This window comes from Mobula hypostoma, chromosome 22, assembly GCF_963921235.1.
Source record: "Mobula hypostoma chromosome 22, sMobHyp1.1, whole genome shotgun sequence".
NCBI classification, from domain to species: Eukaryota; Metazoa; Chordata; class Chondrichthyes; order Myliobatiformes; family Myliobatidae; genus Mobula; species Mobula hypostoma.
This window is the reverse complement of record NC_086118.1, coordinates 54,677,490-54,702,409: the sequence shown is the minus strand read 5'-3', so window position 1 is coordinate 54,702,409 and position 24,920 is coordinate 54,677,490. Positions and strand designations below refer to the sequence as shown.

General features: G+C 42.5%; 1 protein-coding gene across 1 annotated transcript in view; it reads right to left on the bottom strand.

Annotated features, from left to right (window-relative positions):
* Window positions 1-3,129: 3,129 nt before the first annotated feature.
* LOC134336418 (beta-2-glycoprotein 1-like) overlaps window positions 3,130-24,920 on the bottom strand; it is a 45,490-nt gene continuing 23,699 nt past the window's right edge. The window contains exons 4-8 of the mRNA XM_063030626.1: window positions 23,846-23,922; window positions 22,704-22,895; window positions 22,113-22,292; window positions 17,040-17,237; window positions 3,130-3,493 (exon numbers count right to left, since the gene is read on the bottom strand). Coding sequence (XP_062886696.1) covers window positions 3,429-3,493; window positions 17,040-17,237; window positions 22,113-22,292; window positions 22,704-22,895; window positions 23,846-23,922 — 712 coding nt within the window. The 3' untranslated portion in view covers window positions 3,130-3,428. The remainder of the gene's footprint in view (window positions 3,494-17,039; window positions 17,238-22,112; window positions 22,293-22,703; window positions 22,896-23,845; window positions 23,923-24,920) is intronic.

Here is a 24,920-nt window from a genome sequence, read left to right as displayed (position 1 = left end):
GTCCACCTCGAAGGCAGTGTAAGGGCGGTCCTCCCGGCGGATGGGGTGCTGATGGTAAGCGGATTTTAGGTCTATGGTCGAGTACACCTTGTACTGTGCTATCTGATTGACCATATCCGCGATGTGGGGTCGAGGGTACGCGTCGAGCTGCGTGAACCTATTGATGGTCTGGCTATAGTCCACGACCATCCTATTCTTCTCCCCATTCCGAACAACAACCACCTGCGCCCTCCAAGGACTTGTGCTTGCCTCAATGACCCCCTCCCTGAGCAGCCGCTGCACCTCCGACTTAATGAAAGCTCCGTCCCCCGCGCTGTACCTCCTGCTTTTAGTTGCCACGGGTTTACAGTCGGGGGTCGGGTTGGCGAACAGCAGTGGGGGAGGGATCCTGGAGGGTGGAGAGGCCGCAAGTGGTATCGGTAGTGTGGCAGTTGGCATGATGTTGGGTGAGATGCGCGGGTCGGTGTGTGTGTGTGTGGTCAGTAGCGGGGTACGTGACATATCTCTACAAAACAGGGGATTTATGACAGTAATTGGCGGGAGGGGCCCATCATACTTCATTGTCACGCTTTTCAGGTGGCTCTGGAAGTCCAACCCCAACAGCACAGGGGCACACAGTTGAGGCAAGACCAGTAACTTAAAGTCCCGATATTCTGTGCCCTGCACCACTAGCGTCGCTACACAACCCCCCTGGATGTCTGTTGTATGCGACCCGGAGGCCATGGTGACCCTCTGACTTACCGGCCGTATCATGAGTCCACAATGCTGCACCGTGGCCAGGTGGATAAAACTCTCCGTGCTGCCTGTTGTCCTGTGGCCCTCCACCAGGATGTCCATCATTGACCTTGCGAGCTGGTGGGGAGTGCTTTGGTCGAGGGTCACGGAAGACAGGGTGGGGTCGCTGTCTTGGTCCGGCGTGGTGGGGTGGCCCGTGAGCACCCGTTGGTCGTAGGCGGTGGGAGGTGGTGCCGACCAAGATGGCCGCCCCCATGTCTCGCATGTGGTGGCGGCGTGCAGGGAAGATGGCGGCCCCCATGTCTCGCACGTGGTGGCAGTGTGCAGGGAAGATGGCGACCCCCACGTCTCGCATGCGGCGCTGCTCGATCCCGCTTGCGGTTTTGACTTACAGATCTTGGCGAAGTGGCCCTTCTTTCCGCAGCTGGAACAGGTAGCTTGTCGGGCCGTGCAGCGTTTCCGGGGGTGCTTCTCCAGTTCGCAGAAGTAGCACTTCGCGGACTCACGACTGGCTGCAGCCGAGGTCGATTCGCCGGCGGGTTGCGGGGTCTGCGGTGCCCATGAGGCCATCGGGGGATCGCGTGCCTGGAGAGCCTCAGAGTTATGCAGAGCGGCCTCCAACGTATCAGCCAGCTCGATCACCGAACTTAGGGTAAGATCGGCTTTTTCCAGCAGCCGCTGGCGCACGTACACTGACCTGGTCCCCGTAACAAAGGTGTCTGTCACTAGGAGTTCTGCATGCTGCGCCGCCGTCAGCTCCTGGCAATTGCAGGCCCGCACGAGTGCTGTAGGGCCCGGCCAAACTCAGCACTTGATTCCCCGGACCGTTGTTGCCGTGTCGCTAAGCGATGCCGAGCATAGACGCTGTTTATCGGCTGCAGGTATTCTCTTTTGAGTGCGTTCATCGCGCCGTCGTAGTTCGGCTGGTCTCAGCGAATAAACCCGTGGACTGACCCTGAAGAGTAGAACTCTGCGCTTTGCTACGGGGTCGGTCGCTTTAATCTCCTCTAGATACGCTTCGAAGCAGGCCAGCCAGAGTTCTAAAGCATTTCCAGCGTCAGGCATTTGCGGATCGAGGTCTAATTTGTCTGGTCTCAGGGCCTGTTCCATGTTTTAAAATGTACAGCGAATAAAATTGAAGCACCTTCAATTACTCCAAAAGACTGAGGTTTGGTAAAATACTGAAAGGCTTTTATTCGCCGTACAATATGACCTCCACAGTGAGTGTCTGCCCCCGGACTGAGGGGGAGGGGCAAGGCGAACACCTTTATACAGGACTCTGTGGGAGGAGCCACAGGAGCAGTCAGAGGAGCCACAGGGGCAGTCAGCAGAGGTGTGTGTCCAGACAGGTAACCAAGTTACAACATATATACATGGTTTACCACAAGTACTACATACAGTTCTGATTGCTCTATTCATAACCATCATTAGCAAGCACACCATTTATTACCCTTAAAAAGTTTGTGGAGAAATATCTTGAACACTGCAGTTCTTCTGGCAAAGGAGGTTCCGTAGTGCTTTTGTGTAAGGAGTTCCAAGATTAGGCCCACTCATGTTCAAGGAATGAGAATATATTTCCAAGTCAAAGTGTGAATGATTTGAAGAGGTACCCCCAGATGATGGAGTTCCTGTGCACATACTTGTCCTTCTTGTTGTTAGAGGCCAGAGGTTTGGTCAAAGCACCATAAACAGAGATTGGTAGAGTTTTAGATATGGGATTAATGCACAAAAGTAGCACTGTGATGAATGATTAGCTATGAAAGGGGACCAAACAGCTTACTCCTGCTTCTACTTCATTTGTTTTTACAAAACTGCATTTCATTTTGTACTTGACATATATTATGGATACAGTACACTGGCACTAGAGTGGTTGAATGTTTAAGGTGCATTGTTCTATCCTAGATGGTGTAAAGATTTTTAAGTATTGAGGTTTTATGCAGTGGAAGCAAACCCTTGAATGAAAGAGAAAAAAAAATCTGTTCACAATAGAAACTGGAAAAATTAATCTAAAGGAATGTTTAAAATGACTGGCCCGATGGTAGTGAGTTATTGATTTTGCTTACAAAGTCAGTTACAGATTTCCTTATGAAACTAAAATCTGAAATAGGATCTGACCTGGATATGATGCCCACAATGGAATAAGTTGCCACTATTCTCTTGTAGATGCTAGAGAATAATAAGTATATTGGAAGGATAAAACCCTTTCCTCTACCCAGTTTAAACAAGCCAATTATAAACAAGCTGCAACCATAATGATAAAAAATATAAATTAGTGCAAAAAATGCATTGATCCAAGGAACGAAGTTTGATTATTACATGTCAAAGAAACCAAACTTGGAGTTCAATTAACCAAGATTTTATTAGTTATAATGACTTCACAAGTCAACCAAAGTATAATTTATGTTGCAATATCATCCGAGGGAATGTACTTAAATAAACATTTTGCTGACAAGTAAGTTGTAAATAAAATACCTCAGATTTTTCCATAGTTCCAGTTTTCAACAACTTAAGTGATATCTAAGAAGAAAATCTTCTGTAATCTCTCCAAAAATAGATTAGCTACTGCACCCACAATCTTACCAGCATTTTGTAACCAATTGTTATATAAGTGATCAGTGAATTACCGGTAGAATCATATGCAGTATCTCTTTAAATGATACTTGTCTGATGGTAATGGTTGTAGAGTTCCTGCTTTAACATTGATTTATTTCTGATGGAAGTGATCTATACTTCAGATTGTAGCTGAAAGCTGAGGGTTCTGCAAGGAAATAAAAAAGATAATTGAGTTCATAACAATTAGATGGCATTGTTATTTCTTCCATATCACTGGAAAACACACTTATTCACCTGTTACTTTATAGCTGTTCTGCCAAATCTGTCTGTCTGCCAACTGTTTCATTGCAAATTCTATGTCTGCATGTAATGTTGTCTATTTTGAAATTATCCATATAAACTTGTTCAACTGTAATGTACTAGCCCACCTCCCTGTTCCATGACTTTAAAATGGGAACTAACCTATTCGGGACATAGGGACAGAACCTCCAGCTTTAAAGCTACACAGATACAACACTATGTAAACACTCCCAGATAAGTATGGACATACACTCAGTGACACTTTATTAAATACACCTATATGCAAATATCTAATCAGCCAATCACGTGGTAGCAACTCAATACATAAAGCATGCGGACATGGTGAATAGATTCAGTTGTTGTTCAGACCAAACTTCAGAGTGAGTAAGAAATGTGACCTAAGCAACTTTAACCGTGAACTGATTATTGGTGCCACACTAGCTAGTCTTGAGTTTCTCAGAAACTGCTGATCCCCTGGGATTTTCACAGGCAACAGTCTCTATAGAGTTTACTGAGAATGATGTGAAAAAAAAATCCATTGAGTGGTGGTTCTGTGGTCAAAAGTGCCTTGTTAATGAGAAAGGTCAGAGGAGAATGGCCAGACTGGTTCAAGCTGACAGGAAGGCAACAATAATTCAAATAACCAAGTATTACAACAGTGGTGGTGCAGAAGAGCATCTCTGGTCACAAAACATACTGAACCTTGAACAGCAGAAGACCATGAACGTGCACTCAGCGGTTGTATAAGGTACAGGATGTGTGTAATAAAATGGCCACTGAGCATATTGCACTTAAAATTTGAAGAACCTACTCCAGCACAGAGAGCAGAACGTTGGAAACAGGTACTTACATTAAAATTCTTATGACCAAAATTTAATTTAATCCTGGGTGAGCTGAGGCCAGGTTATACCTGAAGATAAATGAGGCGAATTCCTTAAGATTGTCTTACGGTCTTGTTTGCCACTCTCCAAAGGGGTGTCCCAAGTTCTTAGGGGAAATTCTCCAGGGGAATTGATAAATTGTTTTATTATTGTCACATGTACCAAAGCTACAGTGAAAAACTTTGTTTTGCATACCGTCTACACAGATCATTTCATCACATGAGTATGTCAAGGTAGCATAAGGGAAACAACAAAATGCAGACTAAACTGTTACAGAGAAAGTGCAGTTCAGGTAGGGAATAGGATGCAAGGCCATGGGAAATAGATTGTGATGTCAAGAGTTCATCTTATCATACTGGGGACCATTGAATAGTCTTAGAGCAGCAAGATAGAAGCTGGCCATAAGCCTGGTGTTATTTGCTTCCATGATGTGCTAAACTGTATCCACAACTCTGCAGTTTCAGGCAGAACGTTTGCCATACAAAGTTGTGAGGTCACACACATCAAAGTTGCTGGTGAACGCAGCAGGCCAGGCAGCATCTCTAGGAAGAGGTACAGTCGACGTTTTGGGCCGAGCCCCTTCATCAGGACTAACTGAAAGAAGAGCTAGTAAGAGATTTGAAAGTGGGAGGGGGAGGGGAGATCTGAAAGGATAGGAGAAGACAGGAGGGGGAGGGATGGAGCCAAGAGCTGGACAGTTGATTGGCAAAAGGGATATGCAGACATCCTACCTCTCCCAGAACATCCGGGAGTCTCCCGCATATTAATAGTGGCTCCCTGATGCCCACAAATTATATACAATATCATGGAAATCAATTTTTTTGAGAGCGAGCGAGAGAAAAGCAAGAGAGAGCGTGAGAGTGACCACGAGAGAGAGTGCACAAGAGAGAGCGAGCGAGAGAGAAAGCAAGCGAGAGCACTTGAGAGCACGCGAGCGACCACGAGAGAGAGAGAGAGAGAGAGAGAGAGAGCACAAGCGAGAGCGCGCCATGGCAGAGTGTTCCAAAAAATATATAAAACGTACGTCACCCCAGACTACACTAAAGTGTACCCCTGCCTAATAGGGGTCAAAAATAATGACAGTGTTGCTCGCTGCACTGTTTGCAACAGTGACTTTTCTATTGCCCATGGTGGGTTAAGACTGTAAAAGACATGTTGAGGTGAATTTAACAGGTGTCATTCATTCATTAGCAGAGCTAATGTTATTTAAACTAGCTGGCCAGCTGCTAAGGAGCTACTCTATTGCAGGCATCCCACCTCTTCCGGAAGTCTCCCGCAAATTGATGGTGCTACCTCCCTGAAATGAGTTTTTGCAGGGTGGGATGTCTGGATATGAGAGGATCATGGGACAGGAGGCCTAGGGAGAAACAAAAGGGGGAGGGAGGAAAACCCAGAGGATGGGCAAGGGGTATAGTGAGAGGGACAGAGGGAGAAAAAAGAGAGAGAGAAAAAGAATGTGTGTATATAAATAAATAACGGATGCGGTACGAGGGGGAGGTGGGGCATTAGCGGAAGTTTGAGAAGTCAATGTTCATGCCATCAGGTTGGAGGCTACCCAGATGGAATATAAGGTGTTGTTCCTCCAACCTGAGTGTGGCTTCATCTTTACAGTAGAGGAGGCCATGGATAAAGTTGTGAGGTATCTGGATAGCACACATTCTGTGGTGCGTCCATAAAAATTGGGGAGGATCAGTCAAAGGGGACATACCAAATATCCTCTGTCCCCTGAGGAAGTAGAGGCACTGGTGAACTATGGCATCTGCATAGTTGGACCTGGACAAGCCATTGTTGATGTTCACTCCTCAGAACTTCAAACCCTCCATTCTCTCATCCTCAGCACCATTGATAGAAACAGGAGCACATACATCTTATTACCTTTCCTAAAGTGAATAATGATGCCACTAGGTTCTCTATCTTCTTCCTATATTCAATATTTGAGACTTCACCTACTATGTTGACATCTGTGAACTTGTTAGACCATAAGGCCTCAATAGAAGCAGAATTAGGCCATTTGACCCATCAAGTCCACTCCACCACTTCATCATGGCTAATCCAATTTTCCTCTCAGCCCCAATTTCCTGCCTTCTCCCCATATCCCTTCATGTCCAGACCAATCGAGAATCTATCAACCTCTGCCTTAAATATATGTAACACAACTGTAAGGTTTCACTGCTAAGGCTAATGTAATGGCTTCTATGTAATGTTTCTCTGTTAAGGTAATGGTTTCTCTGTAGCAGCAATATTTGGGTTATGACTAGAGATAACAGGACTTTGGAATTCAGTGGCTATCCAATGGGAGAAATGTTGTTCTTTCTTATGTGTCTGGGAGCCGGGTTTCTCATGGTCTTTTGTCGAGGAGAGATAAAGAGGGAATATGCGTGTGGAGAGAGCTGGTAGACCACCGGATGGAGTGGACTGGGATCTGAGGGTCTGAAGGTCGGCAACGTTTGGAGGAGCCCGATGGTGGAAGAATGACTACTGAGTGAGCTCCAACGTAATTTTGACTTTGACTTGGGCCCCTTTTTTGTTTTGTTGATTTTCATTTCTAACCCTATATTCAGATTAAGATTCATAAAGTCTATCATTTAATTGCATACGGTGTACTGTCTGGTATTTTGCGTTGTGGGTTTGTAATTGGGGGTATGTTACACAACATTCACACAAACGTGATTACCCAGTTTGGCAGGGCAAAAGGCTGATTCCCCTAGACGAACGCGAGCTGGGTGAGCCTGAGGGTTATATATACATAGCTTCCACAGCTTTACCATTCTCTGGCTGAAGTAATTCATCCTCATTTCCATTCTAAAAGGACACCCTTCTGTTCTGAGGTTGTGTCCTCTGGTCTTAGAGTCTCCCACTACAGGAAACATCCTCTCCACTTACACTGTATCAAGGCCTTTCACCATTTGATAGGTTTCAATTAGGTCACCCCTCATTGTTCTGAATTCTAGTGAATACAAGCCCAGAGCCATCAAATGCTCTTACAATCCTGGAATCATTTTCGTGAATCCCCTTTTAACCCTCTCCAGTTTCAGTACATTCTTTCTAAGATAAGGGGCCCAAAACTGCTCACAATACTCCAAGTTAGGTTTCAATATTACATCCTTGCTTTTATATTCCAGTCCTCCTGAAAAGAATGCTAACACCGCATTTGCCTTCCTCACCACAGACTCAACCTGCAAATTGACCTTTAGGGAATCCTGCACAAGGACCCCCAAGTCACTTTGCGCTTCAGTTTTTTTTTGTATTTCCTCTCAATTTCGTTTCTTTGAACAAAGTGTATGACCATACACTTCCTGACACTGTATTCCATCTGCCATCTCTTTACCCATTCTTGTCATCTGTCTAAGTCCTTCTGTGGCCTCGCTACTTCCTCAACACTACCTGCCCCTCCACCTATCTTCATATTATCTGTAAACTTTGCAACAAAGCTATCAATTCCATCATCCAAATCATTGACATATAACGTAAAAATAATCGGTCCTGACACAGACCCCTGTGGAACAACACTAGTCGCTGGCAGCCAACCAGAAAATGCTCCCTTTATTCCCACTCTTTGCCTCCTGCCAATCAGCCACTGATTTATCCATGCTAGAATCTTTCCTGTAATACCATTGGTTCATAGCTTGTTAAGCAACCTCACATGTGGCACCTTGTCAAAGGCCTTCTGAAAATCCAAGTACACAACATCAACCTATTCTTCTTTGTCTATCCTGCTTGTTATTTCTCAAAGTTTCCAACAGATTAGTCAGGCAAGGTTTTCCTTTGAGGAAAGCATGCTGACTGTGGCCTATTTTATCATGTGCTTCCAAGTACCCTGAGAGCTCATCATTAATAATCCAACATCTTCCCAACCACTGAGGTCAGACTAACTGGCCTATAGTTTCCTTTCTTCTGCCTCTTTCCCTTCTTGAAATGTGGAGTGACATTTGCATTTTTCCCATCTTCCAGAACCATTCCAGAATCTAGGAATTCTTGAAAGGTAATTACCAATGCCTCCACAATCTCTTCAGCCACCTCTTTAATAACCCTGGATGTACACCATCTGGCCCAAATGATTTGTCTATCTTCAGACCTTTCAGTTTCCCAAGAACATTCTCTCTAGTAGTGGTAACTTCACATGTTTCATGACCCCTGACACCTGGAACTTCCACCATACTACAAGTGTCTTCCACAGTGAAGACTGATGCAAAATGCTTATTCAGTGTATCCGCTCCAGCATCATTTTCCAGCAGTCTCACCCGTTTTTTACAATGTATGAAGAAACTTGTGGTATCCTCTTAAATATTAACGGCTAGCTTACTTTAGTGTTCCATCTTTGTCTCCTAATGATGTTTTTGTTGCCTTCTGTCAGTTTTTAATAGCTTTCCAATCATCTACCTTCCTACTAATTTTTGCTCTATTATATGCCCTCTCTTGGCTTTTACATTGTCTTTGACTTCTCTTCTTAGCCATCGTTGTGTCATCTTTCCTTTAGAATACTTTTTCCTCTTTGGGATTTACATGTCCTGTGCCTTCCACATTGCTTCCAGAAATTCCAGTCATTGCTGCTCTGCCATCATCCCTGCCAGTGTTCTTTTCCAGTCAATTCTGACCAACTGTCCTGTGGGGGCATGCCATATTCTGATTGCTGAAAGTCGCTTCCAGTGTGATTGGTTAGATTAGAAACTACAACTGCTTTGCCTTTGGTTAGCTGTCTCGTGCTCAGTTTCAAAAATCCTGGATATATAAAACAGCACACAAAAGGGGTTTGTTCTTTCTTCCTTTGTTTAAGGCAGGAATCACATGATGAGTTGGAAGGTGTGTGTGCACATTTTTAACTAAGTATGTTGATTGAATATTCAGCTTTGTAGTGTCTGTAACTTGGGAAACATGAATTTTTGGTCAAATTTTTACTGATTGTAAATAAATGATCAATATATCTATTCGAAGTCAGTGCATTTCATGTTTCACTTCCTGGACCCGCAAACCTGATTCAACATTACATTTGTTTCTGCTTTGAGCAGAGTCTGACCTTTTGAGCAGAAATGCATTTTTTTAAGAGGCTACTTAAAAGCGTGGACCCTCAGAATGAGAGATGCAAATTCCCAGGGTGGACTGATAATAGTGAGGGCTTTGGAAGTCTTGCTAACTTATTGATGGGTTATGGAATGCTGGTAGATTTCGCTAGGGTTGAAATGGGACATCACATTGTTTCCATACTTTAATCATTTGGTTTTCCTTTTCCCAGGAGGAAACGGGGGATGCCTTCTGGCTGTTTTCAGCCATTGTAAGACATGAGTATAAAATGATAGCAGGTCTTAAGAGTGAATTGGAGGACCTCAGTCAGTGCTGTATTATTCTGAGAGAATCACTATTGATGGCTCGAACTCGAGCTACAAAGTTGGAGGAAAAATATATAGCAATAGTTTGTCAGCTAATGAAACTACATTGTGCGGATGCTGCGCACCAAGCAAATTGGCAGCCAGATCCCATTAAGGTTTGAGCCATGATGAGGAGGGGCTATGGTCCTACTGTGGGGCTGGGAGATGGGGATATCTGGCTGGATGTGAAAATGAGAATGAGAGAGAGTAACGTGGACCCCCTCGATTTTATCCTTGAGATGAATTGCCCTCCTCCCTTGTGTGTCTGAAACAGTATGGCCAAGCCAGTGATTGTGCATTCCCACACCTGCTGTGGGGAGCAATTCCCGTAGTTCAATTGTTTTTGTGTTTTCGACATATCTAGTGATTAATTAGGAGTGAGTGCATTTCTATCTCCCTCCGTTATATAATGGTAAAGTGGTGGATGCTGACTTGTGGGAAATCCTGTAATAGATTCCTGGGGGATGGCATTTGAATTTGTACACTAGACCAACAGGTCACATTGCTGAATTACTACATCACAGAAGGAATGCGACTGATATTGATCCCTTTGACAAGGAAAAAACCGTAGGGAAAATTATCAGGCTTCTCGGGTTTTGGCATTCTGTTGTGGGGGAGCTGGGAGGGAGTAGTCTATTCTAATTAAACCATACCTTGACCTTGACCTTGGTATGGTAACAGCCTTAAGGGACTTGAGCCTTAACAGCCTGGTGGAGCAAATGCTTTAAGGGCTAGTATTTCCCCATGTACCATTTATATAATTGGAATATCCTGACTCTTTAAGTAATTGGAAGACTGAGGGGTTCATAGACCAGACATACAAGGAGATTGGGCAGAATGACCTAACAGAGGAAAGCCACAACCGTCAGGTCTCTGCCACTGAGTATGGCTCTGTGGCTCAGAAGGGCAGTAGGGAGAGGAGGCAACCTGTAGTGATAGTTAGAGAACAGGAAGGAGGTTCTGTAATAACAAGATTCCCAGATGATTTGTTGCCTCCTGGGTACCAGGGTCAGGGATGTGGGAGGGTGAGCAGCCAGAGGTTATGGTCCACATCGGTACCAATGACATGGGTAGGAGGGGTGATGAAGTCTTGCAAAGTGGGTTCAGGAAGTTAGATGCTAAGTTAAAGGTCAGGACACCAGTGTAGTGATCTCAGGATTGCTACCTGTGCCATGTGCTGGTGAGGCCAGAAATAGAAAGATCAATCAGGAGTTGGTGTAGGAGGGAGGGCTTCAGATTTTTTGATCATTGGCTCTCTAACAGGGAACCTGTACAGAAGGGATGAGTTGTACCTTGTACTGGAAGGAGACAAATATCCCAGTGGGAAGGTTTGCTGGAGCTGCATGGGGTGGGGTTTAAACTAAAGTTGCAGGGGAATGGGAACCAGAGTGCGAGAACAGATAGTGGAGTGGTTGCGTATATTTCAATGCAAGGAATGTTGTAGGGAAGACAGCTGAGCTTAGGACATGGCTCAGCAAGTGGAATTATGACATTGTAGCCATTAGCGATACTTGGGGTAGGACTGGCAGCTCAATGTTCAGAGGTCCATTGTTTTAATGTGTGGTCTCGCAATGTTTACTCAGTTTTGTAACGAACTGAGGCTGTGGCCTGCTCCAGCTGCTGTAATGCCTGGCTTCTTGTCTTTCATAAATTTTCAGTTCGGAGGCTATTTGCTTACTCTTATTGTTTGCATGATTTTTTTTCTGTCTCTATGCGTTGTGAGTTTGGTAGTCTTTTTTTTTAATGGGTTCTTTTGAGATTTCTTTGTTTTGTGACTGCCTGTAAGGAGACAAATCTCATGATTGTATAATGTATCCATACTTTGATAATAAATGTACTTTGAACTTTAAAGCGGGAGGGATTAAAGCAGGAGAGGTGGCATTGCTAGTCAGGAAAAATGTCATGGCAGTGCTCGGTCCGGATAGTCTGGAAAGCTCGCCTAGTACTTTTTTCCATAGATGCTGCCTGGCCTGCTGAGTTTCTTCGGCATTTTGTGTGTGTTATTTGGATTTCCAGCATCTGCAGATTTTCTTTTGTTTGTGATGGGATGACCAAATTAACAGGATTATATTACAGACCACCCAACAGCCCACAGGATTTAGAGGAGTAAATTTGTCAAGAGATCGCAGACTGATATAAGAAACATAAGGTTGTAATAGCAGGTGATTTTAACTTCCTACATATTGACTGAGACTTGGATTGGAAAGAGTCTGTCAAATATGTTCAGGAAAGTTTCCTTAATTAGTACATAGAAGATCCAAGAGAGTGTGAGAGATTGTGATACAAGATGTCCTATTAGGCAATGAGACAGGGCAGGTGACAGAAGTTTGCATCTAGTGATTATAATGCCATTAGCTTCAAAGTAATAATGGAAAAGGTTTGAGATTCTAAATTGGAGAAAGGATCTGGAAAGTGTGGATTGCAGCAGGTTATTCTCTGGCAAAGGTGTACTTGATAAGTGGGAGGCCTTTAAAAGTGAAATTTTGACAGTACAGTGTTTGTATGTTGCTGTCAAAATAAAAGGCAAGGATAACAGGTTTAGGGAACCTTGATTTTCGAGAGATATTGAAGCCCTGGTTAAGAAAAAGAAGGAGGTGCATAGCAGGTATAGGCAGGCAGGAACAATGAGGTACTTGAGTATAATACAAGGCAACACTTAGAAAGGAGATCAGGAGGGCTAATAGAAGACATGAAGTTGCTCCAGCAGACAAGGTGAAGGAGAATCCCAAGAGCTTCTACTGATATATTAAGAACAAAAGGATAGCACGAGACAGAATTGGTATTCTGGAAGATCAGAATGGTAATCTAGTGTATGTGTGGAGCTAAAAGAGATTGGGGAGGTCTTAAATGGATTTTTGCATCTGTGTTTACTTGGGAAAGGCTCTAATAAAAGCCAGGAAATTATAAGCTGGTGAGCCTGACATTAGTAGAGGGAAAGTTATTGAAAGGTATTCTAAGGGACCTGATATTATATCAATATTTGGATAGACAGGGACTGATTAGAGAAAATCAATATGGCTTTGTGGATGATAGGTTGTGTCTAACCAATTTTGAAGAGCTTATCAAGGAAGTTACCAGGAAAGTTGATGAAGGCAAGGTAGTGGATGTTGACTACATAGGACCTTAGCAAGGCAATGTCCTGTATGGGAGGTCTGTCAGAAGGTTCAATCACTTGGCGTTCAAGATAAGGTAGTAAATTGGATCAAACATTGACTTTGCGGAAGATGCCAAACAGGGGTTATAGATACAACACACATCAAAATTGCTGGTAAATGCAGCAGGCCAGGCAGCATCTCTAGGAGGAGGTACAGCTGACGTTTCAGGCCGACACCCTTCGTCAGGACTAACTGAAGGAAGAGTTAGTAAGAGATTTGAAAGTGGGAGGGGGAGGGGGAGATCCAAACTGATAGGAGAAGACAGGAGGGGGAGGGATGGAGCCAAGAGCTGGACAGGTGATTGGCAAAGGGGATATGAAAGGATCAAGGGACAGGAGGTCCGGAGAGAAAGACAAGGTGGGGGGAACCAGAGGATGGGAAAGGGGTATAGTCAGAGGGACAGAGGGAGAAAAAGGAGAGTGAGAGAAAGAATGTGTGTATAAAAATAAATAACGGATGGGGTACGATGTGGCCTTCACTAGTCACAGGCCTCCTGTTAGAGAGGTAACTATCTATAACCTCTACAAACAACAGGAATTCTGCAGATGCTGGAAATTCAAGCAACACACATCAAAATTGCTGGTAAACGCAGCGGGCGTCCGATGCGTCCGATGCTCCCGATGTGGCCTTCTATATATTGGCGAGACCCGACGCAGACTGGGAGACCGCTTTGCTGAACACCTATGCTCCGTCTGCCAGAGAAAGCAGGATCTCCCAGTGGCCACACATTTTAATTCCACATCCCATTCCCATTCTGACATGTCTATCCACGGCCTCCTCTACCGTAAAGATGATGCCACACTCAGGTTGGAGGAATAACACCTTATATTCCGTCTGGGTAGCCTCCAACCTGATGGCATGAACATTGACTTCACTAACTTCCGCTAATGCCCCACCTCCCCCTCGTACCCCATCCGTTATTTATTTTTATACACACATTCTTTCTCTCACTCTCCCTTTTCTCCCTCTGTCCCTCTGACTATACCCCTTTCCCATCCTCTGGTTACCCCGCCCCCTTGTCTTTCTCCCCGGACCTCCTGTCCCTTGATCCTCTCATATCCCCTTTGCCAATCACCTGTCCAGCTCTTGGCTCCATCCCTTCCCCTCCTGTCTTCTCCTATCAGTTTGGATCTCCCCCTCCCCCTCCCACTTTCAAATCTCTTACTAACTCTTCCTTCAGTTAGTCCTGACGAAGGGTCTCGGCCTGAAACGTCGACTGCACCTCTTCCTAGAGATGCTGCCTGGCCTGCTGCGTTTACCAGCAATTTTGATGTGTGTTGCTTGAATTTCCAGCATCTGCAGAATTCCTGTTGTTTGTAGGGGTTATAGATAGTTACCTCTCTAACGGGAGGCCTGTGACTAGTGAAGTGTTGCAGGGATTCGTGCTGGGTCCATTGTTGTTTGTCATCTATATCATCTGTATCAATGATCTGGATGATAATGTGATAAACTTGATCAACAAATTTGCAAATAACACCCAAGATTAGGGGTGTAATGGACAGTGATGAAGACTATCAAAGCTTGCAGCAGGATCTGGACCAGCTGGAAAAATTTTAAATGGAATTTAAGCCAGATGAGTGTGAGGTGTTGCACTTTGGGAGGATCAAGTTCGTCTTACACAGTAGCACTCACAACACGCTGGAAGAACTCAGCAGGTCAGGCAGCATCCGTGGAAACGATGAGTCGACGTTTCGGGCCGAAACCCTTCGTCAGGACTGTAGAGGGAAAGGGCAGAGGCCCTATAAAGAAGGTGGGGGGAGGGTGGGAAGGAGAAGGCTGGTAGGTTCCAGGTGAAAAACCAGTAAGGGGAAAGATAAAGAGGTGGCGGAGGGGTTGCAGGGAGGTGATGGGCAGGAAAGGTGAGGAAGGAATAGGGGAAAACACAATGGGTAGTAGAAGGAGACGGAACCATGAGGGAGGTGATAGGCAGCTGGGGGAGGGGGCAGAGTGAAATAGGGATAGAGGAATGGAATTACCGGAAGTTGGAGAATTCTATGTTCATACCAAGGGGATGGAGATTACCTAGACAGTATATGAGGTGTTGCTCCTCCAACCTGAGTTGCTGAGCTGCTGAGTTCCTCCAGCATGTTGTGGGTGTTGCTTTGACCCCAGCATCTGCAGATTATTTTTTGTCTTACACAGTAGGCCTTACATAGAGAGCAGTAGGATACTGAGGAGTGTGATAGAACAGAGGGATCTGGGAAAACAGATCCCTAATTCCTTGAAAGTGGCATCACAGGTAGTTTGGAATGTAACGAAAATGTTTGGCACATATACCTTCAATAATCAATGCATTGAGTACAAGAGTTGTGATGTTATGTTGAAATTGTATAAGACGTTGGAAAGGCCTAATTTGGAGTATTGTATCCAGTTTTGGTCACCTCCCTTCAGGAAAGATGTCAGTAAGATTGAAAGAGTGCAGGGGAATTTATAAGGAAATTGTCGGGATTGGAGGACTTGAGTTAAAAGGAAAGGTTGAATAGGTTCAGCTTTATTTCCTAGAACATAGAAGATTTGGGGAGATTTGATAGAGGTATACAAAAATTATGAGAAGTACAGATTGGATAAGTTGCAAGCAGGCTTTTTCCACTGAGACTGAGACAAGAACTAGAGGTCATGGGTTAAGCATAAAAGGTGAAATGTTTAAGGGGAACATGAGGGAATCTTTTTCACTCAGAGGGTGGTGAGAGTGTGGAACCAGCTGCCAGCAGAAGTGGGAATGCAGGGTTGATTTCAACATTTAAGAGAAATTTGGATAGGTGCATGGATGGGACGGGTATGGATACTGACATATGATCCAGGTGAAGGTCTATGGGACTAAACAGATTTATGGTTTGGCATGGACTAGATGGGTCAAAGGGCCCATTTGTATGACTCTATGGGAAAACATTGTGTTCAATAGATGCACAGATTTCCTCCAGGTATAGTGTAAGAGGGAGCTACATGAGAACAACTTTCTGTGCCATAGAGAACATGTGGCTGCTATGAAATGAGAGACTGAACAACCAAAAGACTCACAGCCACCACTTACTCATGCCCACACTTCACCAGAATTTGTGGATCCCAAATCTTCCTAAGCACCCACCAATAGATAACCCCATAAGAGAACATCATACTCAACTCAAGACTACTGCTGCCATAATTAAAGCTATTTTGCTCTCTTCCATTTTCCAGTGATAAATCTGCGGCTACGTAGACTATGACTTTTCAAGTTTTCCTCAACCCAGCATCCAATACAGCAGTGCTCCAGACCCTCACTGGTTTCCAGGTGGATAAAGTAATTTATCCACTGCTTAGAAGCCCTTTGCTGATTCACATAAATCTATGACTCCTTGTTTTTGTCTTTTCTCCCAAGTCCTGCTAACTATGTCTGGGACCCTCTTAATTTATAAATCAGAGAACAGGCTAGTCAGGCTTTTAAGGTTACCATCTGTGTGTATATCCAGCCAATTCTATAAATCAACAGTCAGAATTCCACTGTTTCACACTTCAACTATAGAACATCTTTACACTCTCTTTTAAGAAAACAAGTATAGAGCAGAAGACTAAGTTCAGATCGGACTACAGCATTCAAGAAGGTTGATCGCCACAGTCTTTGCAGGGCCATTTAGAGATGGTCAGCAAAAATTTGCCATGCCAACAATTCCCATACTCAATGAAGAAACAAAATTGTATCATTTAATCTCAGGAAATTAGTGACGGCAAATATAATGGCTATCCGTTGAAGAAGGGTGTATGTAGTAATAATAATAACTTTTTAAATAGAGCACTTTTCATACAGTGTAGTTCAAAGTGCTTTACAATGTTCAAACAAGAAAATAAAAGACAAAAAGATGTTAATTAAATGTAAGGTTAAATACTTATGATTATGATTAAATTATATGAATATATTAAGTATATGGTGCAATATTGGAGTGTAATCCTGTGTTCCACAGACATATTACAGATCAAACCTGAGACTTGCTTACAAAGTTTCAATCAATGAAATATCATTAAACTGTTATAAAGCATGACAGATTTTCACACATCTTTTTATTGAAAATCGCTCTCACCTTTAAAACATGAAGGAATTTGAATTTGACTATCAATGCACTGAGTCAGAACTGGGTATCCACATTTCCTTTCTTTGTTGTAGCAGTAAACAGCTATTCTTTCTTTATGCAGTATTCTCTTTTCTGGGAGATCTTCCACCCAGATTTTTTTGCCACTGTAGAAGATACGACCTCTTTTGAAAGGTATAGTGCAAGGAGCTAGAAAAGAAAAAAAAACATAAAACCATAGACATGGGAGCAGAATTAGGCCATTCAGCCCATCAAGTCTGCTCTGCCATTCCATCATGGCTGATTTATTACCCCTATCAACCCCATTCTCCTGCCTTCTCCCCATAACTTTTGGCTCCTTTACTGATCAAGAAACTATGAACTTCTGCTTTAAATAAAGCCAATGACCTGGCCTTCACAGCCATCTGTAATGAATTCCACAGATTCACCACCCTCTGGCTAAAGAAATTCCTCGGCACATCTTACTGATAAATTTTGTTTTAGATGTATTACTGATGAGCTCCTTGTTAGCCATCTAATTCAATTATGAAATTGCACCAACATAAATCATCACAGGAAAAGAAATATTGAAGCATAATTGCTCCTGCTCATCACATCATTCTAAATTTCAACATGTTATCATTTTGATGGCCTATATTTCTGTTCACTTGGAATTTGAGGTAATGACATCAAAGTAATAAGAGCAATTCCTATTTGTATAATTTGTATATCATCTAAAGTGCCAGGACACTAACTTAGTGTTCTAAGGCATTTCAGAGAACTGCCATTAAACAAAGCTTGACACTGACCCAGATAATCATATGTTAGGATAAGCTGAGTAAAAGGTTGGTTGAGAGGCTTTATGAAGTATCTTTAAAGGAAGAGAGAAAGATAGCTAGAGTAACAGAAAGCCCATTGTCTCAGAAAACCACCAGATAGTCCACAACCAGGACTTTAGTTTTCCCCACTCAAAGACTAAAGAATCCCTGATGAGGATGGCAGAGTTTGTCATTGAAATATTGGTTATAATTGACAAGACAAGCATGACGAGTCCTGTATACATTCTGGGAGAAGTTCCAGTGGTGGAGGAGTACAAGTACTTGGGTGTTCACTTTGACAACAGATTTGACTGGAAAACTAACACAAAGGCTGTTTCTCAAGAAGTGGATGAGCAGATTCTATTTTCTAAGGAAGCTGATATCTTTCAATGTGTGCAGCAGGATGTTGGAGATCTTTTACCAGTCCACTGTAGCAAGTGCAGTTTTCTTTGTGGCTTTATGTTGGGGGTGCAGCATCAGTGCGGGTGATGCAAAAAGACTAAATAAGCTCATCAAAAAGGCTGGATCCATCCTTGGCTACAACCCAGACTCTGTTGAGTTAGTGGACAATCAGGCACATCCTCTCCATGACCCACTGAATAAGCAGTGGAGCATCCTTTCAAACAGACTCATTCAGCTCTGTTGTCACAAGGATTGTTACCGAAAATCTTTCCTACCAAATGCAAAAAGGATATATGACAGTTCATCTCTGTACAACAAGAAAACACATCGTAGTACAATTGTCTCTGTTTTATTATTTTGTACATTATTATTGCACAGCATTGCACATTATTGTATATTGGTAAATTATTGTTGTGTATGTTATTTTTCTGTACTTTATTAGTTATTATATTTATTATTATTGCTAAGTGTGTTTTTAAAAGTTGCTGCTGTGATGAAATAATTTCCCACTCAATCAATAAAGTTGTTCCTCTTCTTCCTCTTCTTCTTCTTATTATTATACCTATACCCTACTGGAAGCCCGAGTAATTTTTTTATTATTACTCTAGGACTAGTTATTTTGTGGATGGGCCACAACACCAACAGATGTAAGGAGTCCACAATGCCATGGTAAGAAAGTACAACTATAGGTTAGTCCAAGGGCAAACATAGAGTGATACACCACAGAAACAGGCTTACCTAAGTCTGTGCCAAACTGTTATTCTGCCTAGTCCCATCAACCCACATCGGAACCATAGGCCTCCATAACCCCTGTCATCCATGTACTTACCCAAACTTCTCTTAAATGTGACAATTGAACCCACATCCACCACTTCCGCTGGCAACTCATTCCACACTCTCACCATCCTTTGAGTGAAGAAGTTCCCTCTAGGTCCTCCTTAAGTATTTCACCTTTCATCCTTAACCTATGATCTCTATTTCTAGTTTCACCCAACCTCAGTGGAAAAAATCTACTTGCATTTAACCCATTTATACCTCTCATAACGTTGTATACTGTATCACCATCAATCTTCCTTCATTCTCATACACTCCAGGAAATAAAGTGCTAACTTATTCAACCTTTCCTATAACTCAGGTCCTCCAGACCCAGAAACATCCTCGTAAATTTTCTCTGTAACCTTTCAGTCTTATTAACAGGTGACCAGAATTGCACACAATATTACAAATTTTACCTCACTAATGTTTTATACAATTTCAATATAACATCCCAATTCTTGTACGCTGTATACTGATTTATGAAGTTCAATGTGCCAAAATGTCTTTTCATGACCCGACCTATCTGTGCCACCACTTTTAAGGAACTATAGATCTGTATTCCCAGAACAATTGTTCTACAATACTCTTCAGCACTCAACCATTCACTATGCGCAGTAAGTTCTACTCTTATTTGTCTCCCAAAGTATATCATCTCACACTTGTCTACATTGAAATCCATCTGACATTTTTCAGAAGATCACCTGTGCACCATGAAGCAACTTCCCTGGTGGAAAAAGGGAAGCTAACATATTACTGAATAGTTCAAAGACTAGCAGACTCAGATTGAAATTTGAGCAAAATATACAAGGGGACTCCATGGCAAAATCTATTTCTACATCATAATGTCTTTTGCCCTAAGAAGCACTGGACATAAAATCAATCAGTGTCTTCAAAACAGGATTAGATAGGGTCTTGGGAGAGAATAATTGGCGGGAATTATTGGAAAACAGAGGATGCTACTGATGAGATTGTTCTACTTATAACCAGCATTGTTCCACTTATACATCAAAATGTACCGAAATAGTCCTGTGGTTTTTGACTGGAAGAACAGGACCATGAATGTGAATTTGAAGATCACAGTAAGAATTTTGAAACTGGGGAATGCTAGGGTTGCACAGTGGGGAGGTCAGAAATGATGGGTGAGCGGAGAATGACACATATTAGATTATCAAGCTCAGAATTCTGTTTAAACGGAGAGAAGAAGTTGGGAAATCTTGAAATGGCATAGAGGTAAACATAGGACAGAGAACAGTACAGCACAGGAGTAGGCCCTTCAGCCCACAATGATACCAAATAAAACTTCACCTCTTCTGCCTGAACATGAGCTATATCCTCCATTCCCTCTCTGCATATTCATGTGTCTAACGGCCTCATAAACACCACCGTCAAATCTGCTTCTACCAGTACCCCAGGCAGCCCTACCACTTTCTGTGCAAAAAAAATCTTGCCACAGACATCTCCTTTAACCATACCCTCTCTCACCTTAAATGCATGGATGAGAATTTCACTTGAAGGTAAAATGAGGCTGACTATTGGTGACAATTTTACAGAAGTATGAGTTGGTGGTGTTTACTTCAGTTAATTCATAATTTGGAATTTAAGAATACACAAGTTATAGTTATGATTCCCACAAAACTACTGGATTGTGGAAAAATCTATTTAGTCCACAGATGTTCTTATCTCTGCATCTTTAATCAGCCCTGCCTCTATATAACTCCAAGTCCACCAATGTGGTTAACTCTTAAATGCACTCCGAAAAGGCCCAGCAAGCTACTCACTTTCAGAATATTTGGGATGGGCCATAAATGCTGCACTCGGCATTGATGTTCAGATTGAATTTATTTAAATCTTTACATCTATCCCACAATGTGAGGGAGTAAAAATCTTTGCATTATGACTCCATCACAATGTACAGAAGTGTGTATTTATAAATCTAATAGTTTGTAGAAGCTGTCCTGTAACCTGTTGGTCCTAGCTTTAATGCCGCGGTACTGTTTGCCTGACAGAAGCAGCTGAAGCAGTTTATGGTTGGGGTAACTGGTGTCTCCGATGATCTTCCAGATTTTCTTTCTGTACCTGCTGCTGTAAATGTCCTCAATGGAGGGAAGTTCACGTTCACAGATTCGATGGGCTGTCTGTACCACTCTCTGCAGTGCCCAGCGATCAAGGTTGGTGCAGTTTCCATTCCAGGCAGTGATACAGCCAGCCGGGGTGCTCTCAATGATGCTCTCAAGAAATTGAATGAAAAAAAATGTTTGCCAGGTTATTACTAGATCATATCAAGATTGTGAACAATTGGATTCACCAAGAGATGGGTTGAGTGTTCGGGAAGTGGAATTTGTAATGGAATCTGAACCAATGGGGGATTGTTTTTACCAATATTTAATTCTGCTCTTCCAGTAATTGATTCCACAAAGGATGTCAAAACAATATTTTATAATGTAGAGATTAGAATAGTTGTAAGTTTATCAGTAGCATCATTCATATTGGCAGAATTTAAAAAAAATAAATTATTATAGAAACAGACTCCTGCCCTCTTACCAACCCTGAGTCCATTATTTCAGATTGGCAATTCCAGTAATGAGTGTTGCATTTGGTTGATTTCTTTGTGCACTCTGATAAGACATCTGCATTTGGATTGGGCTTTACCAAGCTTGTCCCTTTTGGGCCAGGATCATTTGCTTTGTATTAATATGTGAGTCTTCTGCTCTTGATCAGGATTTATTGCTTCTTCCTCAGGCAGAGCAATTTGAAATTCTTATATTTAATGTAATAGTTGGATTGAGTGTTGGTAAAACAATGTTATCAGGTTCTGATTGGCCAAGGTCAGATTAAGTTTGGATCAGGTTTTAATTTTATATCTGAAACAGACATATACATAATTGTAATTGCAGAACATAGGGAATGTTGGTAAAAATCTGTTTTTTCTTACAATCAAAAATGCTCATTTGTAACCCAACCCACAGGAGATATTGAATGATATATGTGTATTGTGGACATTAATGTGATCCTGGCTTTCTGTTCCACCATCATTTCAAGTTTCTCTCACCTCGACAGCTGGGTATTGGTGTCCATTCCGCTGTCTTCTGGCATGTTACTTCCCGTGCACCTTCAATGATGTAGTTTTCAATACAGCCGTAATCAACGGACTCTCCAACATTATATTTGTGTTTAAAGGCAAATACCAAAAATCCATTCACTATGTTTGGTGGAGATGGGCATTTCACTTCTATAGTACAGAAAATAGCTTGTAAGACAAGATTTGCATTTGTGGACTTACCAGTGTTTATCATTATACGAAAGTTCTGGTTATTTTTCCTTTTTGATATATAACACAGTTGTTAGTCATGCCCTGTGCACCAACCCTGTTGATTGTTAAATGTTGCTAGTATATTTTGATCAGTTTGTATTCAAAGACAAGTTTATTCGGTATCTTGGAACAAAATTATGGGGGAAAAGAACTTTAACTGTTAAAAATTGGTCAGAATGTTAGCAATATAATGAGCCCATAATATAAATCTCTTGCCATTTGCATTACATTCTAGATGAGGTACATTCTAGATTCTTAATGATCTATATTTTAGAGCAACATGGAGAGGATGGAGAGCTGCCATTACACTTAGTCATCAGACATACTTGCCTTTACATTGCGGTGTTTTTGACCAGCTTCCACTGGCTAGGCAGAAGGCTGTCTCATTTCCAAACAAAGCCAGGCCTTTACTGCACTCGTACTTGATCATGTCACCAAAGACAGAAATGTTATAGGGCCGCTGTGTAGAATAAGATACTATTTTCCCATTTATTGGTACAGGTGCAGGTAAACATTGCACAGCTGTGGGAGAGAGTTAAGCATCATTGCATTAAGAGTACAAAGAATGAACAGTGCCTGCTAAAACTTGTCAAGAGCTACCTGAATTATTAGACTTATTTTCCTTGCAGAGTATCTTAGATGTCTACCCGCTACTAGTTTCATACAATATCCTACAATACTGACATATCACTTTACAGTCAGTTTAAATATTCCTTTCTATTATTGCCAGTTCAGAAGGTGCCACTTGTTGGTTTAGAAGATGGACACTTGAACTTCTCCCACTATTTTGCTAATCATGGGCATAAATTATTTTCTATCCATCCTTCATATCTCCCAAATGTACCTTTCTCCTGATAAATTAAATCAAACAGTGATTCTGAGCAAAGATGGGATGCACACCTGAGGTCAGTGTTCCCTCAGAGTGGATACCTAACCTATGGTCAGAATTGGGACTGTACACTACACCAGGAATGAATTTCCCCCATGCTCTCATTTCTAAACCATCAAATAATCTTGACAAGAATCAGTAACCACAATTGCCATCTTCAATCCACCAATATCATTCTTAGCTCCCTCCAACTCAAGCTCATCTGGACTTGTGGATCAAATCCTGCTCTATAGTTTCATAAGCCTGCAAATCATGTGGAGAAAAAGCCCCGAGCCTGCAGCCAACCTGGATTCTTGGCCTTCCATCCAAAACATCACCACACCCAACCATGGACCCACCTTCACCCCATGCCATGTGATCTATCCTTACCCTTGTTAAAATCCAAGCCACTGTTTTATAATTAACACCAAGTATATCCCAAAAACTAATGGTCCATTGTCTTTATCCACAGAGAAAGACCTAAATTCAACTCTTCCCTAATTATTGTTTTTTTTTAACTCAAGAACTGTTGTAAAAAGGCATTTTTCTCTGCCCTTAGTAAAGGAATTAACCTCACTGTTTAACATGAATACTAAATGCTTACGTTCACAGAATTGTTGCTGATCACTCCAAGTCCCATCAGCCAGGCAGGTGCTGTTGCGTTTGCCTCTAAGAATGAACCTGAGCAAGTAAAATTGGGATTTTCAGCTATTAAACAGAGCAGAGAAAACAATGGATATTCTGTAACTCACCATGGCATCTCTGCCACTTGTCATGAATATGTCAGAATATTAATTGTGGTGTAGTGGGAAACACTCACTTCAGAGCCAAATAATGATTTCTGGTTCAAGACACATTTCAGGGACTTTAAAACAAAATTGTGGGTTAATTCTGCAATGAATTTGTTAGGGAATATTGCAATTCAGAGAACATGTGTTTTAGATGAGATAACGGTTAAACCTCTATGCAATCTTCTACAGTAACAGTTGCCTTATTAAATTAATGAATACAAAATAAAAACTTGGAGGAGCTTAGGAGGATTAATGGCGCCTAACGGCAGCTCTTTTGCTTACATCTTTGGAAGCAGCTCTATTTCCGTCTTTAACATCTTTATTTTTCCCTTTCAGGATTCTTTTGAAGACCCTAACCTGGAGTTACACGCTGACTACAGTTCTTTGCGGGAATGGGACCTGCTCTCAGGGTTTCACAACCGGCTGTTATTCGTTGTGCCAAGGGCTCAGCCTAAGAGCTCAACTTGCCTTTGGAGGGCCGAGATCTCGTGGCTCTGGAGACGGGCGGATCGAAGGTCGGTGACTGGGCAGATTGGTATGTTGTGGGAGATAGAAGATCTAAGGCTGTGTGCCCAGAGACCCGAGATCTTTGGGCACAGAGCTCAGAAAAAGCGATGCAATGGACTTTTAGTATCGTAAACCAGTGAGTTGTTTATGATGTCTCCCCTCTTGCTGTGAAACAGAGACATCTCTTTCTCCCTTATTAAGGAGAGAGAGAGAGCCTGTGGTACGTCGAATACCAGGTGAACAAGTAGTCTTTGGAGTTCTGCAAGTCTGTGTCTTTGCTGTTGCTTTGCTCACACTTGAGTGCTCAGTGACGGGTGCCGGTGTTTTTTTTTGCTGGTGGGGGAGGGGGATCGTTGCTTGCTGCCGCTTACACGCAGGAGG